The sequence below is a fragment of the Mycteria americana genome, chromosome 2 (genome assembly GCF_035582795.1).
Source record: "Mycteria americana isolate JAX WOST 10 ecotype Jacksonville Zoo and Gardens chromosome 2, USCA_MyAme_1.0, whole genome shotgun sequence".
NCBI lineage: Eukaryota > Metazoa > Chordata > Aves > Ciconiiformes > Ciconiidae > Mycteria > Mycteria americana.
Window position 1 is genome coordinate 107,570,371 of NC_134366.1, and position 18,301 is coordinate 107,588,671.

General features: G+C 38.3%; 1 protein-coding gene across 1 annotated transcript in view; it reads right to left on the reverse strand.

Moving 5' to 3' along the window:
• Nucleotides 1–18,301, reverse strand: part of LOC142405960 (dynein axonemal heavy chain 5-like) — a 173,474-nt gene that overhangs the window by 14,661 nt on the left and 140,512 nt on the right. The window contains exons 73-74 of the mRNA XM_075494186.1: nt 13,327–13,515; nt 5,072–5,204 (exon numbers count right to left, since the gene is read on the reverse strand). Coding sequence (XP_075350301.1) covers nt 5,072–5,204; nt 13,327–13,515 — 322 coding nt within the window. The remainder of the gene's footprint in view (nt 1–5,071; nt 5,205–13,326; nt 13,516–18,301) is intronic.

The following is an 18,301-nucleotide window of genomic DNA, read 5'->3' on the forward strand; positions in this document are numbered from 1 at the left end:
CTGAGCCAAGAGTAACTACGCCACAAGACATACTAGACTCATCCCCTCCATTCCTCAAATGAATTCCCCATTGTTACAGTCCATTAATGTCTGCACTGAGTGCTCTTAATCATCTTCAAATAAAATCCTCATCCAAAAGTGGAATACACAGATGATCCCTACAAGCCTTACACACACACACTGTAAAAATTAGTAAGGTAAGAGCCCAAGATCTTTCAGTCCAAAAGTCTATTACCATCGTCAGCAGGCCAAACTAAAAATGTGTTAGTGTTAGCAGTCTTAAAGCATTACGAGTCAGCACAGAACTTAGCCAGCCAGTGGGAATGAGTCCATACTCCTTCTCTTCGTGGGAAATTACCTTTCCTGTGCACTCTGGCAAGACTAGTTTTCTGAACTTCATTTTTTTGCCACATAGATTAGAATAAATTATCAGCTACTTCATTTGGCTCTTTTGGAGTTCATTTATATCCCTCTTGTAAGGTGCTACATACAATGAACAGAAATTCCTTGCAGCAACGTGATGCAAACACTACTGTCAAGATCATGGTATTCTGAGTTGGAAAAAAATAGTGAATCTTTACCTCATTCTTTCAGGGGTTTAACACATGAGTTTGTGTAGATGACGTAGGAATTCTAAGTGATTCCTATTCTGTACGTAGAACTATACGCTACCTCACGTCTACATGAAGTTCTGGGTGTTTCAACATATTCTTATATGAATGACAATAAGGAAACACCTAAGGCCAACATGCTGGTTAGCAATGCAGTATAAGGATGGTGAGGAGCTAAAAGCAGGTAATGAAATAGTTTTTAATAAGGTAGCAAATCAATGACCGAGATGTACAGAAATTAGTGAAATGCACCAGTATTCCTCAAGGCCTTGTTATTAAGAGTTATTATTCAGCTTTGCCTGAATTATAAAGTTCAAAAAATATTAGAAACACATATAAAAATGCATAGTTTTTTACTCTCCAACACCTTCTGTCTCAATAGTCTCACCTGTATTTTCTCACACTTCTCAACCTGGCGTAAACATATACCTGAAACACACTAGTGTATTAATTTTAATGAGTTTTCATGCATATAATCTATGCGTCATTTAAAGAACATGCACATGGTATATACATCTCTGTGGGTAAAAAGAGGGCAAATAGCAAAGTCCCATGTCCCCTTAGTAATATCCTTGTTCCTGATCGTCTTATTCCAAAAGCTCTGATTTCCCTCTCTTTCAGTGTAGGATAAGAGTAATCTGTGATTTTTTTTTCCAAGTCCTGGCATGTAGGTTATGTATGGTGTGCATTACATGCATGAAAATATGCTAGCTTTGTAACATGAGGGGTGCCATATCGTAGTTGCAGTGGAAAGTTTGCTTAAGCCTGGTAGACCTTCTCCATGACAAATGCCATGATGACTTCTGAAGTAGATTATTTGTATTGATTCCACTTCTTTTGCCTTCTATGTTGGTCTTATGGCTTATGCTCCCGTAGGTACTTGTCTTGCAAGTACTAAGAAAAATGTACAGAACAAAAACTCTGGGTCTGTGGAAACAAATCTTTACACATTACAAGTCATGTAAAAGCTTTTAGAGGGATTGCTGTATTCTCAGGAAATATGTTAACAGGAAAAAGACTTCTCTCTCCTAACTCCGCAAGTACTGCACAAATAGCAGCGGGAGTTCTGTGGTCGTGTGGCACATTTATGACATGAAAGGATAACAAATCCAAGGTTTCTTGTATGGCCTTCACTTGTTCATGAAGTAGCCCGTTCCAAAGGATTAGTTTGAAAACACAAAGCTATAAGGTACCAGAAATAAATGCCAAGTGGATGCAGTTTTATGACCAAAGTAGAATCTATATATACTCATAAATAAATGAGTTAAGCATTTGTTTCTTTCATGACAAGACCTTAAACAGAATGTTAAGTAGGTTAAAAAAAACCAGGAAATAAAACCAAATTAAAAGCTGCGCTTATGTCTGTTGCCAAGGATTCAATATCCACTTTCAGTGCTACTACAAGCATGCTCCACTGCTGAGATTCATGGAAGCCACTCAAGGGTGACTAGGGATAACTTCCACAGAATCTCTCTTCTCACTTTCTTCACCGATAGAAGACATATCAGGGTGCCATCAAACACTTACCACTCCTACTTCAGTGCATGGAGAAATAAAGAACCACCCCCCTCAACTCACAGATGGGCCACATTCAGTTCCCCTCTACTCAAACAAACTCTAAGAGACTAGGAACAACTTAATGGGTCATTAGATTTTACTGCATTTAAAGAAATTATCTTCATTAGTGGGAGAGGGGGTTTGAAGTGCCCACTCTCCAACAAACATCTAGGGTATTAGTATTCTATGCCAGAGGCCTCTACGTTTCCACAGGAGGAAGATAAGGCACGTACCCAGGAACACTATAGCTCATATACTGCTTTACAAAGAATATGGTCACCTTCTGCCGGGGGCTCAAGATCTGATGTTCATAACCGATTAGGATGTGGAGTTTTGGTTCAAGCCCCATGTCTTACTGCTCCTCAGATGAAAAGATGAGAAAACAGTTCCTTCCTTGCCTCTAAGAAGATTTCTCTACTTGGAGCATGGCCTCTATTTAGGTCACTTGAGAGGACAATCATCACTGCTGTTTTCTGATTTATGTGAAGCTCTGTATTATACCAACTGTGAAAAAAATTCTGGGCAATCAATAAGTAATTAAAACAGAACTAACGGTTGGGACATAACTGAGAGTACAAAGTGCAGCTACAATCTAATTATTACAATTTGATCCAAAACAAGTATCCTCTGGGAAGCAAAGTTTATTGGTGGAGATGCGGGCTTCTGGGGCATGGCTGCCAACAAACATGTTGGACACATGCTAAACATCCTCACCCCTCCCAAAAGCTGAACACTGCTTAATCTGCCCTCTGGATAGAGGGACAAAACTGGCTCTGCTAATTCCCTCAACATCATTCATGTTCAGCTGCACACGGGCTCCCACTGAGGAGGGCTTTATATTACCTCAAATTTAACTCAGTGAGCAACAGCAAAATGAAAAGGTCCATCTATTCACATGCAACCTGCAGAATGAAATATTCAGACCTCCTTTCACAAAGCTACATAACACAACATGAAGATGTGCTATATGCTTAAACACAACATTTGTTTGAAAATTTAGATCTACTATAAGCAGGCACTCAGGCCTTAACAGGTTCATGAAGCCAGAGCCAGATGCATGACCAGGGCAGATGTCAAAATTCACATGACCTGTTTGTCAGGCAGACCAGTTTACCTCATTGTAAAGAAAAAGGAGCACCTCAGCTGATCTGAGAGTGCAGTTGACTAGTTTTGGGGGAGAATCTAGTATGAGAGAGTTTGGGGTTTTCCCCTTTGCTGAGGCAAGAAAGAGTGCCTAAATGTTCCTTTAATCGTTATTGTTAACTATCCAATTTTGTTTTCAGAGCAATTTTTCACTATATTTAACTTACCCATCCCTAAGAAAATTATAATGTTTTAGAGGATTGCACAAAAGTTACAGCATGAACTTGATTAAACACGTGGTAGAGGACTGTGCCCACTGTGGAACTGAATACTAAGTGCAAATAAATTATGTTACTTGTTCACCCCTCTGCAGAATATTGTACATTTTGAGACGTTAAATATATCTGTCACAATCAAGGAAAGATTAATACTTTCTTGGATGGAAAGCATTATTTTAATTTACTTGAAAAGGGACTCTATGCACATATAAAAGGGAACTTTCAGCTCAGTATTGAAACAGAGGACAATTGTTTCTTCCAGCTTGATTTTGCATAGGTTATTACAGGATATGGAAGCTAATTAGCCTTGGGCACATTTATGAATCTCTTTCCTAGATTCAGATTATAGGCATGAAGTTTCTGAAGCATGCATTGTTGCCTTGGTGTATCATACAAATGACAGGAAAAAAAAACCCTTTTGATTCTTATGTAACAAAAATACAAATTAAAAAAAAATCTCCCTTCATGAAGGACTTATTGTCAAAAGACTGGAAAACACCAGTAAGACAGATCACAGTACTGCCATCACTTATATCAGAAGGGACTAGTTTTGAGGCACTCTGACCTTCTCCCTGTGGGGACAGTTTGCTGTCTCAGACATTTTCTGCCTCTGTGCTGGAGAACAGCAGACTTGAGTGAGATTTTAACCAGTGGAACTGAACCATTCCTGCTTCATTTTCATTTATTGTTAATTCAAGAAGCTTGTCTGAGCAACAGTATACTTTCCTTCCTGGGTATTTCAACTCTTGCAGATGAGCAAAATGGGAAGTGAAAACAAAAAGCATACAGTAACATCATCATCCCTTCTTTTTCCTCACTCCTTTTCTGATCAAATTTTCCATCTGCTTCTAGCTGCCTGTACTCTTGATTAACTACATTCACCATTGCTCACTTTCAGCCAAATACTCCTGTCTCTGAGAGATAGAGTGCCGTTGCCTACCTCCTGTGATGGCTAAAAGAAGAACCCTATCACTCTCTTTTGATTGCACTCCCACTCACTTCAGCTTCCATTTAGAGACATCCTATTTGGTATGACCAGTTTCACGAACATTGCAAATCTCACCTTAAATTAGAGTCTTTACCACCTGGCCTCCTGAGTGCCCTGTCTCTCAATTACTTAGCAGCAACACTTCTACCTTCTTCTATATCATTATGTCTCAGCTTAATTTCATAAATGACTCTGGCACATGACCTGTGGACCTAATCATGCAATTCAGCTCCTCTGAGCTCTGTAGAGATCCTAGAGAGAATCACAGAACTGTAGTAGTGCTGTGGGACATGAACTGCAATACTGGAGCACATGCATACAGAATAAATTAAGATGGAGTGTCCTTAGAGATGCAGTCAGGAGGCGTTAAGGGGTAGAATTAGTGGTCACATGATAAAGAGAGAGAAAAAGAAAAACTGGGGGAGGTAGAGAACAAAAGAGAAAGAGGAAGGAAGGGAGGAAAGGAGGGGAAATAATTTAGTTATATAGTATAAGCAACCATTAGCAATAAATATTGCATCTTAATTAGTATGATTTTTAATATTGTAACTTACCATCAATAGCCAATTTGAGATCAGTCAGTGTAGTTCGAACTCTTGATATAACATGTTGCATGCGGTCAATTTCTTGACGGAGAAATATGTTTAGGGGTTGAATAGCTCCCATCTTTTGAAGCTGGGCTTTTACCTAAACAAGGATAGTGCAATGATTATAAAATGTAATCGCCTGTTTCCCATGCAATAATTTTTGAAAGCAAAAGGATGTTTTTTTCAATTATATTGCATAATTCCTGAGAAAAGAAACTTTTATGTAACAGATGGCCATTCAAGTCCTGTGCCAACTGTAAGATTTAGCATACTGTGACTCATTAGCTTACCAAAAGGAGCTCCTCCATCATTCTAAGGACGGAAAGTTCCCTCTTTTTGAAGGGACACAGCAGTTCCTCCCATCTTTGTTAAGCTGCAGGATCTTAGATCTTAAAAAAAACCCCACGTGCTATACAAAAACATGTTTGATGGTAAGTTCTTCATATTTCCAAATTGTGCTAGCTGAACTTTCTCACCTCTTTTTGCGCTGCTGAGTTGAAATAATGGTACAAATGGAGTTCGACTTAACAAGCACAATGATATATAAAAGCTGCTACTTCCAATAGCACATGACTCACTCATAAGACAAGATGCTCATGGATTCATTACTAGAGAGGCAAGATTGCCAGGAATAATACAGATGCCACAGAATTCTGTTACACCATTATGTGCACCATTTTGTAGGTAGAAGCTTTTGGCCTTCTTAATTTTTAAGGATAACAGTTTCACCCATATTCAACAGTGAACATTTTCAAAATTGAATTAGTTGTCTATGTTACTTAAGGACATGTCACAGCAACAGTAGCAAAAGCATTGCCTGTCTCACTTTAGCATATGACGCATATATGATATGTTTCAGACATACACTGTATGTTCCATGTATATCAAAGATCACTGTATACTACAGTGGATGAGAGAGGATTTAGTGGCACCTGCAGAAATCATGGTGCCTGTACCTCACACAGTACCAGAATTCTTGGTTTTTAAGATTTCCAAGTGTTTTTCCCCACTATGACTCAGCATTCAGAAATCCAATGGCTTTTTCTCTGTACTCGCTACCACTCAGCCACATGCATCATCTTTCACACTGAAACAGCCTGAACCCTGATCTTTGACATAGTCACTCCTTCCCTCTGCAGGTGAAATTCTGCAAGGGGACTCTGGAACCAAAAAGAGATCTCAAACAGTAAAATAAGATCCTAAATCCAGATACCTATATGGCCATTAATTTATCATAAAAGAGCTGACCCATAGGATCAGTTTGCTAATATAATTTAAGAGCTTATTTTGAGCTTACTAACTAAAGATGAAGAAAGAGTTAGAAAGTCTATTCTTTCAAAGAGATCCTATTTCAGGAGTATCATTGGAATTCTACTGCAGCCAAGTGGAAGCCACAAGATTTGGTATAATGCATGCTACTTGATCAAGGCCAGAAGTCCACTGGATTTTGCTTTGTGTTCTTCCAGATACACTCATATATCTCATTGTATACATTATTATGTATACTGTAGGTTATATACACATAGTAAACATTAATAAAGATCTTATTATTACACTGAATAGCAAGTTTCTGCAAGATGAACATAATATAGCAGTTGAGTAGTTATAATTGCTAGTATAAATGAGTAAATGCTTTGACAATTTCCAATTCTCAAGTTTCAACTCCAAGCCCAATAAAATACTCTTTTTCAACTTTATATGCTATTCTCCTTGGGAGACAGCTATCAGCAAGGTTATTCATCATATTTTAATCACAAGGACCCATGAGTTTGTCATACAGAATGTCCAAGAAATAGGTGCCAGCCAATTATGCTAATGCTTTGCAGTGTGACAGTTCATTTTACAGACTGAGTTAATGTGTTTCTTCCTCTAAAAGAGAAAAAACTACCAAAATCAGCTATCACAAGACTACAGCTGAGACAATAAACTCTTTTTGGATAATTTACACAATGAAGTATTCTGATTTTTTTCACACAAAATCCAGGGAAAGCTTCTGCTTTCTGAAAATTTCACAGGAATTGATAATTCTCCCTCTTGCCAAAACAGCAAAAAAAAGTTTAATTTTTTTTTCCAGAATACTTACAAGTCTAGTGCATGCCACTAATAAGAAAGGACTTATACAGAATATAGTCCATGCATTTCATCCTTTAAATAAGAAATACATTTTTTTCTAGTCTACAAAGCATGTGTTCCTCTTGGGGATCATTTAGAGGAAGAATTTCTCCCGTTTGAGGAAAAATTGTATGGAAGACATTGTTAAGGGGTTATTTTCCAAAATATTGATATTTATGAATCTACAAAGAGAAGATGAAATAAATATTCTAAAATATTACTGTACTGATAATTATGCAATTTGTTTAACTAGTGAATCCTCAGAATTTAAACATTCTTCTGATTTGTTTTCATGTACCTACAAAAATACCTGTAATGTTTTGAATAATGGAGTGAACCAGTAATGCAGAAATTTGTTAATCCATCCTAGACATGCCCACATCACTCAGCCTGGAGCACCAAGCATAACCAGATACGAAAACTGAAAAAAAATTACATACTTCCTACCTTATTTATACAAATTAATCCTGATCTGCAGTGAGATTTACTAGATGTAACATAGTGCCTTTCTTGGAAATCTTGCTGTTAAGATTAGTGTTAAATATCAGCTCTGAGGTATGATTGACTGGTTTTGTATTAGAATTCTTATCAAGCAATCAGATGACTTACTTCCAGTGCTGTATTTATTATGACATAAAGAGATGGATACCGACTGACAGAAAAAAACTCAAAAGACAAAACTCACTAACCAAAATTGCCCTTCTGAGATTAATATACTAATTCCATAAAGCCCACTTACAACATCTCCTTTTCATTATGCAAACAGCTGTCATCTAACATAAAACAAGGTGATCTAAGAAAGGAGCAACTAAAATCATAATCTCAAGAGCTTGGTCTACATGATTTTGCAATGCATACCTCTACTGTGAGATTCCTCTATGCACATTTCTTAGCTGTCCTCAGGTCACCAACTCCTTCATCACCACATACTTTATAGGATATTCAGCAGAAAACCAGTTGCCAAACTCATGCCATTTAATGACCAGTGACCAAGTTACTGTAGTAGTAACTGCCTACCATTTTCAGTAAATGCTATTCTTTTCAATTAGGCTTGGTTACTTGCTATACTCTGTCAGCAGAAATGGGAAGTCCATCATTCTGTGAGGTGTTCTAAATGAGAGGCCTGAATAAGAAAGACAAGCTCAAGGCATGTCCAAGCCAAAGCTCTTTCCAAGTGGTGTCAAGGACCACTTCTCTGTTGTATACAAGGAAGTGGGCAGTGAAATATGTAGAAAATAGCTGAAGCCCTAGAGCTGGGTGACCACCATATCTGATAGGGCTGGCAAGTAAACCAGAGACACCTTAAAAAAGCATCGACGTTAGTGTTTTAGTTCAGACCCCGAATTTTTTTTAGTTTTTTTTTAGCAAAAACCTGCACTGAAAAGTAGACTCCAGGCACACAAACTGGCTTAGCTTCAAATTAAACTAACCCAAAAGGTATGCTTCAGGGAGTCTAACGTACTCCAACCACTAATGGGTGTTCAGCCTATAGGCCCAGACTAGAGTCAGACCAAAGTAAATTCCCCAATAAAACATCTAATGCAGGCCTGGGGTCCTCAGATGAACTCCTGTTCCCATGCAATACCTGCTAATGTAGTCATAGCCTTAGCGGAACATAAGGTAAAATCACTACTACAAAAAATATTTAAAGGAAAAAACCCATTGCTACTTGGGTTAAAAGCCAGCCTCCAGTAAAGTGCAGTATCTTTGGAATGTCTTCATGTCTCTTCCCTACCAAGCTGTTTTTCAAGCTGCTGATCATTTTCATTATAAACCTCTGCATGTGACAAGCTGACATTTCTTCTTGTATCTATCCTCACTCACATGGACTGACTGGACCTAATCATTTTACCATTAATCTCTCTGTTACCTGTGAGGCAAGACGCAGAAGCAAAAGGGGTCATGAAAGCAGAATTCTTACTCTGCCTCTGCCTTTGGAGTGAGAAAAATGAAGACAGTTTTAGGTCAGGAGGAAGGTTTATTTTGCTTTTCCACCACCTGTGTCAAACTGCAGTCTGATAAAGCATGCAAAGGTGACTTGTTTTGGTTATAGTCTTTTGGGTGGACATTGAGTCAGTTATTTGACTGGTGAGAGGAAGCATTACAAGAACACAACAACAAAAAGAGAAGCATATATCATGGGGTAAAATGGTTGCCCTGTTTTGAAAGTTGTTGGTTACAACGTCATTGCCTTTACAACATCAAAGGCTATTGAGAAATAAAAGCCTCTGTGTGACAGCCTGAATTTTTTCTGGATTCACAATGTATCAAGAGAAAGTACAATCTGGAGCTCTGAATGTCAGCAAATAATTGGTTTCAGTACCATCTGTCCCTAACCTAGCCTGTTGGGGTTTTAACTCTGAGCAAATTCACTCCATACTTTCTAAAGGGAGCCACAAGAACTAATCAAAGATAGCAAAGGCACCTGCCGCTTTCCCTGAAGAGTATTTGCTTTTACTTACCTTCATTTGTTTCCTAATTTTTTTTGTTCCTTTTCTCCACTGAAGGTATCTGGATAACTGGATTTCCAAAGACTACCATGTCGTGGCCTTACTGGAGCACAATATTCTTCTAAAAGCAAACCCAAGCTGCACTGCTAGGACTAATGAATGTTTTTCTTTTTACTGCTCTTATCCAATGAGGCATGCATAGGAACTCTTTTTGACACATTCCCTCAGTCTCTTACATTAGTTTTATTTGTTTCAGGATTGTTAAACTGATCTAGTAGGTAATAATGTCCTGAATGACCAAATATTGACTTAAATTGACAAACAACAGAACTCATCTCATTCCCTTTTTTTCAGACATCACAGGAAATAATTCTATAATCCATTTCACTCCTCATATGTGCAGGCTTAATTTCATTTGCTTATTATATTGTAGCTTCTGCTGAATTCTGTTGCTTCTTCCCTCAGAGAACAGCTAAACTCTCCCTTCTTTTCTGCTCTGACTAACGAAATTCTTGGTTATATGTTAGTGAACATTTTTTTTTCTTTTGGTATTTTAGACATTCTTTTTTTGTCAGTTTATGCAAACTTTCATTTAAAAATGTAGCTTTCTTTACAGCTTACTTCTGCCATCTCCACCCTTTCTAAGAGGTTCCAGGATAACAGAGCTTCAGTTCAGATGAGAAATACATTTGATACAGACTTTTTGCTTATTGTGTAGAGGTGGCCACAATCCTGGCACATAAACAACTGCAGCAAAGAGGTGGAACTGGGCACTAAAGGCAGAAAAGGGACATTCTTCTCCAACAAAGCATTGGTAAAGACCTAAACGAGTTCTAAGATCTATAGAATGAGAGAAAGGGTAAATCCATTAGGCAAAATTAAGAAGGAAATATTGAAGAATCAGGAAGTGCAAGAAATAATGCCAAATCTCATAATGCTGCAGAAGTAAAATCTGAAGTTGTAGTGCAGCTGATACAGCCCAAGAGATGTACAGAGGAACACATTATTACCAATAATAAACTGTTGGAAAATGACCAGAGGATGTTCTGTAGATACTCAGAGCAAAGGAATGACTACCATGACACAGAAACAAAGCATAATATTTGGATGGTTCTGTGGAAAAGTACCATGTGATCCATCAGTAATGTGGACTGAAGAAACAGCGTGTAAATAGAGTGGTGTGATTAATCAAAAAGAAGTGCAATTCACAGATCAAGATGTACAGAGCCTGAGAAAACTAGAAATCACCAGGAAGAGGTGGTATCTACAGTTATTGATAAGAGAATGAAACAAACTTACATCCTGAGCTCAGAATACATTTACAAGAAATACAGAGGGAAAAAGTAGATCCAACAGGACATCCTGTGACTGTGCCTGTAAGAACAAAGCAGGAGAGTGGCAGGGGGGAGCAAGCTGATGCTAAAGTATTCATACCTAATATTGGTTTGTCCTGTACAAACACGAATCGCCTTTCTTGAATCATAAGAGACCAGTTGTCAAGCGAACTGAAGCAAAAGAGGTTTCCTTGAAGCTCAGAGAAGATGTCAGAGAAGTGGTACAGAAGCAAAGAACTATCTAATTGTGAGCATCATTATAAAGATGATTGCTTATAAGAAAATAAAAACCTGCATGTATGATTGGCAGATCATGAGAAAAGATAATAGCTTGTCATACTACTGGATGATGAGAGTGAAACAGCAATGAAAACAATTGGTGGTGATTTTTTTATACAGTCACATGGAAAAGTATGTATTGTACCCAAATACAGTAGGAAAATAGAGACAAGTTAAGAGTGCTGGGTGGAACTTCCAAAGTAAACCCTCCAGATTCTTTGTCCTTAACTACAGCTTCTGGCTCCATAATTTGTTGTCTCCTAAGCTAAGACACTCAAGGAAGTGACTGAAAAGGGGAGGCCTACTCTATGTGTATTTTGTATGGATAACCTGAGTGATTAAACCAAGAAGGAATGCGAGTGAATGAGACCAAGATTAAACAGAAGAAATGACAGAGAAAAATAATATTTGTTCAAACCATTTAGAAGTGAAATTTGGATTAAACAAGCGTATGTGTATTTTACAAGACTAAAAGGCACTGCAGAAATTTTGCAGGGGTAAAATCTGAGGGCAAGAATACCCTCTGGTTACAATATGAAGTCCAGTACTGTTGATGTCTTCAAAGTATTACGAATACTTCAGGAGGAAAAAAGTTGGCAGTTTAACAAGGGAATTAAGAAACAATTCTTTGGAGGATTTAGCAAATATATTGAAAAAAAATAGCTCAATACATATATCACAAATATGGCAAAACCATATATGCTACTGAGGCATTCAGCATTCTATTGCTATCGCAAATTTAAAAAAAAAAAAAATCTAAGGAGCTGAATAAAACTAGAAGAAACTAGTTCAATGAAAAAGCTTTACTCTGATAGGAAGGATAAGGGAAAAGGACTGAGAACAATCCAAGGTGTAGATTATAGGCATAGATCCAAGGTGTAAATTATTAAATTTATTAGAGTAGTAATTAAGTGTTCTTAATTATTATACTTACTATATTTAATTTTATTTGCTATTTGTAATATTTATTTACTATTAAATAATAATGTGAAAACTAGAAAACTGACTCCATTCCAAATCAAATTCTACAAATAAATGATTTATATACTATTGCTGGGAATCACTCAATAAGCAGGTGACAAAAAAAGAGCAACACAAGCAGGGATGAATGGAAAAATAACCATATGGAGAAAGCTGTTAGAAACTCTCACCAAAAAAAGTTGCAGATTTTAAGTAGCTTGCCAAGAAGGGAATGAAAAGAGAAGTTCTGAGTTGAATTATAACAGTACAGAAGAGGCTATTTATACAAGACATATTAAATCTGAAACAAATAGTAGAACAGAAGACAGGAAATGTTGCCAGGGCCCCAAGACTATTGGTTGTAACCTAAGTGGACATTTTAAGTTGGCCAGAGAAGAAAATAAAGTATAACATAACAAGTTGCAATACTGCATACTGGACACTCTACAAGCTTGGACTGCAACCAGGGAAAAAAAGCCCTATCAGTGCAAAACAGAATGGTAAACAGTAAAATCGTGGAAATGAAGGGTTTTCAACAGTTACTGTTCATGAAACACATGGCAAGACACCAGATCCTTCTTACAAACCGATGCAAGAGTGCTTTATGCTGGATTTTTCCATTTAATGAGACTGTTAATAAAAAATGCAAGAGAAGATTGACATATATCTGTTATGGCTCAAACTCTAAAAAATCTGCGGCATGAAAACGTCAGTGATAAAATCCATTATTCATAGTGGTGGTATCATAATAAGAGTAGGTAAATTGAAAGCTGTAACCACTATAAGAACATTTCCTTCAGAAAGAGGCACCGGTGTCCTTCTCTGAGCTACTAAGGAGGGCAAGAACTTTCTGAAGTCTCTAATGGCTCTTCTGAGTTAAGGTGACTAATTAACTGGACTATGGTATTTGAAATATGTGGTTCCAATGAAGGAATACTTTAGATAATAAACCAAAACAGACTTATAAAACACTACGTATAATTTTAAGAGCTTTTTAAAACATGTGCCAGTTAAATTTAGGAAGCACAATAAAACTTGTAAAACATATACATACATAAAACATCTGTATCTGTAAAGGAGCATATACCTCATGAGGGTTATAATCTGGAGGTAACTTCTCTAGCATCTCATCAGCAAGACGCTGCACCACTGCTTCTCGTGTTTCCCCTCTTCCAGTGCTGCTGTCTTTGGGCTGGATGCTCACTATTGTACTTAATGTTTCATTAGCCAGGTTAGTCTGGTAAGTTATATCTGCGTTAGGGTGAAGTCCAAATACCTTACAGTAAAAGGGAAAAAAATAGAAAAAAAATTGTGATTTTCCTTCTAAAATTATATCAATGAAAGAAAACATGAAAATGGATAAGCAAGGAAGAAAATCTTCAGCTCTGTAAAACAATAGATATGAATAGGTCAGTGGAAGTACACCCATTTAACTGGCCAAGGACCAAGCCCAAATTACACAAAAACATTAACATAGGCTGCACATACAATAGTGTTTTCATCCCTATGAGTGCTTTTTTTTAACTGATCTTCTGATTGTCTTCACATAGCACGCTTTGGATCATGCTGTAGAGTGCTATCAGGGGGTACAAACTGATTCCTTTCCACTGTTTCAGACTAGAGCTTGTTGGAAGCATGTGATATGTGGACACTGACCCCTCACCGCTAGCTCTTTGTCTCTCCATATCTATTGCTGTTGTACCAGCTCAAGTAGATGCCCCTAATAATCAGACCAGTTACCATTTCTAACACAATTTGTTTTACTCAGTCTCTTAGGCTTATAAGGCATGCAGCACAGTGAATAAAACACTGCCCATATTCGAAGTACCTAAAGATTTAATGACTGGTGATATATTTAGGATATTTTATGGTTTAGCTATTTTTGGTTTAAGTCTCCCACTCCTTACTTCCCCTTCTTCTGAAATTGAATTGTTTTATTTAAGATACAGCTAGCACAGAATTACTGCAAAGCTGCCCTTTGTCTGAATGATAATAGCTTTCTCAGAAACTTCCACTGAAATATCAGTAAGTCTATAATTGTCAGGTTGACAACTGCAACTCTTCTCCAGGAGGAATTGTACTGTGACTTATTTCACAAGCCCTCATTTAATTATAGCTATTAACTATCTCTTACAAACTTTGAACCACTGATCTAACAATGAGGAAGGCTTGCCCTCAAACTGAGCACCAAAGCCAACCAATCTTCCATTTCTCATTTTTCACGATTTCATATTTTACATTAGAATTGGTATATTACATGACACTTCTAGTAACCAATATTTACATACTCTAAGGACAGAATAAAAAGTGCTATATGTAATATTGTTATGCTTGCAAATCTAGAAACTCAGAGACAAGAGATATAAGTGGTTGCACATGTGTCAAAGCCAGCAAAGCTGCACTGATTTACACCAGTTGTGGATCTGATCCTTACAACGGCGCAAAGAACACAGTACAGACCTAATACCACATGTGAGAGAAGGTGTGACAATAACTAGCATGGAATTAGGTTCCAAGTAGGATTTAATATGTTTTACACATAGTGGTTTACTCAACCTGAATATTTAGAGCTGTAAAAAGTGAAAATATCAATGTACTTTATTACACTTATATTCTATATGGCATGAAATACACATTTGAAGAGACACTCTTTTCTGCTTTTGCTCTTGCACAATAAGGGTTTGTTTGTTTTTGCTCTAGCAGATTTTGTGGCAACGCTACAGGCCAAGTTAGAAACATGAAAAATATCTGCTATTGTGAACGTAAATTGTAGTGCTAGTCCAAGGGCTAACTTCAAAATTGGTGTAACACTGCGAAATACAGGCATGTTACATGGGAGACAGCTCTAGTCCTATGTTTATATGCAAGTGATGTACGAAGGAATAAGAACAAAGAAAACAGAGTAGTAAAGCACTGAGTGGACCGGTGTCCTGGATGTCCTGCATATTAATCAAGGAGCCCAATCTCTTATTCTTTTTGATCCAAAATCTCTGGGAATTTTGATTAAAAAGAGGATGTTGGATTCTGTCTTTCAGGGGTTTTTTTTAGCCTGATAAATCCTCAAAACCAATTGCTAAAGCTCTATACCCCTCTGAAATCAAAGTCATTTTCAAAGGGATTGCTGAGTTCAATAGCCCTCTTCAGAAGTCAGTGTTTATTCTGATCAGAGGTTGAAATTTCATCAAAAGAGCAAGGATACAGCAATCAGACTTATTCAGTCTTTCTTTCTTAACCAAAAATGGAAAGGGGAGGAAACAAAGATACACTGTTTTGACTAGCACAATATCCTTTGTGGAATGAAGAAGACTGGGAGATTAAAAGGTTAAAGGTTTCCATGAGCAATTTTGACAGATTTTGGAATGACAGAAGAAAGTCATAGCTTTCTTCCTAATCTCTGAAAATGTGAAGGAGAAAAAGATGTTTGCATTCCTGGACTTGATCCTATTTACATAAAAGTCAAAGGTAAGATTCCCCTACATCAGACCATACATCCAAATTTTTTACAGGCATCAAAATACTTTAAAAATACATTGCAGCATTGTGAGATAGGTTCCCTAGTGCTTAGAAAAGCAGATCCATGAAAGTAGCACCTGAAATCTGATAGAGTCAAGGTTCATACACTGATAGGAACCACTTCATGAGCTGGGCTTAGATGGATCCCACCATTATCATGGCTGCATTTACCCTCACTTGGAAAAGGTGCATCGTTGCCAGCACAAATACCCTTGCATTCTGCTTTCACTACCTTCAGAGATTCAAAACTTTTCAAGTTCATTTTATGACCTTGGAATCTTCTCACCCTCTCAGCCAGCACATTATCAATAAGAGAAAACCAGTTTTTTCTGTTCAGTCCTGTCTATTTAATTTTAATAGAACTTACTTCCAAAGGCATTTATCAACTTAATAGCAATGAGACAGAAATCCAGAGCATTCACTTCTGTTTCACTTTTAACTAAGTTCATCACATGTGCCTGTACTAGATGGAGCAGAAAGTTGCAGTCCTCCAGTTAATGTGACCACTGCAGTATACACACACTGGGTCATGTAAAAGTGGTTGCAACCAGGAGCTACCCTGCACCCTATCCCATCAATTCATGGCAACATCCAGATCTTCCTGTTGTCAAAACGGAATAATCTCCCAATTATAACTTGCAAAATGAGACCATATGGCTTTTTTATTTTCATTATTTCTCAGTTTGCATGTCTGCTCAATCCCATACAGAATTGCAAAATCACAAAATAGTTTAGTTTGGAGAGGACGTCTGAGGGTCATCTAATCCAAACCACCTGCTCAAGTAGGGTCAGCTAGAGCAGGCTGTCCAGCACAGTGTCCAACTGGGATTTTAACATCTACAAAGATTGAGACTCCACAATCTCTCTGGGCAACCTCTACCAGTGCCTGACCACCCTCACTGTAAAAAAGTGTTTTCTTGTTGTCAGATGGAATTTTCTGTTGTTTAATTTATGCCCATTGCCTCTTGTCCTTTCACTGGGTACCATGGAAAAGACTCTGGCTCCATCTTTACACCCTCCCAACAGGTATTTATTCACATGGATAAGATCCTGCCTGAGTGTCCTCTTCTCCAGGCTAAAGAGTCCCAGCTCTCTCAGCCTTTCCTCATATGACAAATGCTCCAGTCCCTTAATCATCTTAGTGGCCCTGCTCTGGACTCACTCCAGTAAGTCCATATCTTTCTTGTACTGGGGAGCCCAGAACTGGACACAATACTTCACCACTGCTCAATACAGAGGAAAGATCACCTCCCTCTTCCTAACGCAGCCTAGGATACTGTTGGCCTCTTTGCCATGAGGGTGCATTGGTGGTTCATGGTCAGCTAGTTGCCCACCAGGAAAACCAATGCAGGAGTTTGCATTTGCCCTCGTTGAACTTCATGAGATTCCCCTCTGCCCAGTTCTCCAGCCTGTCCGGATCTCTCTGGATAGCAGCACAACCATCTGGTCTATCATCCACTCCTTCCAGTTTTGTATCTCCTGTGAACTTGTTGAAGGTGCACTCTGCCCCATCATCCAGATCATTAAGATGGTAAACAGTATTGGCCCCAGTATTGACCCCTGGCATACAGCACTAGTGACCTGTCTCCAACTGGACTTTGTGCCACTGATCACAACCCTCTGGGGCCGGTTATTTAGCCAGTTTTCAAACCACCTCACAGCACACTTCTCTAACCCATACTTTGTCAGCTTGTCTATGAAGATGTTATGGGAGGTAGTGTCAAAGGCCTTACTAAAGTTGAAGTAAAAAACATCCACTGCTCTCCCCTCATCCACCAAGCTGGTCACCTCATTGTAAGAGGCTGACAGGTTGCTTAAGCATAATTTCTCCCTCACAAATCCATGCTGGCTACTCTCAATCACCTGCTTGTCCTCCATATGTTTGGAAATGTTTTGCAAGAGGATTTTCTTCAGTACCTTCCCAGGGACTGAGGTGAGGCTGACCAGCCTGTAGTTCCCCAGATCTTTCTTCTTCCCTTCTTGAAGATTGGAGTGATATTTGCTATCTTCCATTCTTCAGGAACCCCTTTCAATCACCATGACCATTTAAAAGTAATCAGAAGTGACACCTGACAATGACATCAGCCAGCTCCCTCAGCACTCATGGGTGCAACCCATCAGGCACCATGAACTTACATACATTCAGTTTGTTTAAATGCTCCCTAACTTGATCCTCTTCCACCAGGGGTAAGCTCCTTGTTCTAGACTTTTCGTCTCAGGGGCCTGGGATTCCTGGAGGCCAGTTTTACTGGTTAAGACTAAGGCAAAGAAGGCATTGAGCCTTTTCCATATAATTTCTCACTAGTTCTTCCTGTCCCATTCAGCAATGGACCCACATTTTCCCTAGTCATCTTTTTGCTGTTATGTACTTGCAAAATCCTTTCTTGTTGCCCTGCACATTCTTTGACAGATTCAACTCCACTTTGGCCTTGGCTTTCCTAACCCTATCCCTGCAAGATTGGACAGTAGCTCTATACTCTTCCTGGGTCACCTGCCCCTGCTTCCACCTCTTGTACACTTCCTTTTTATGTCTGAATTCAGTTAGGACC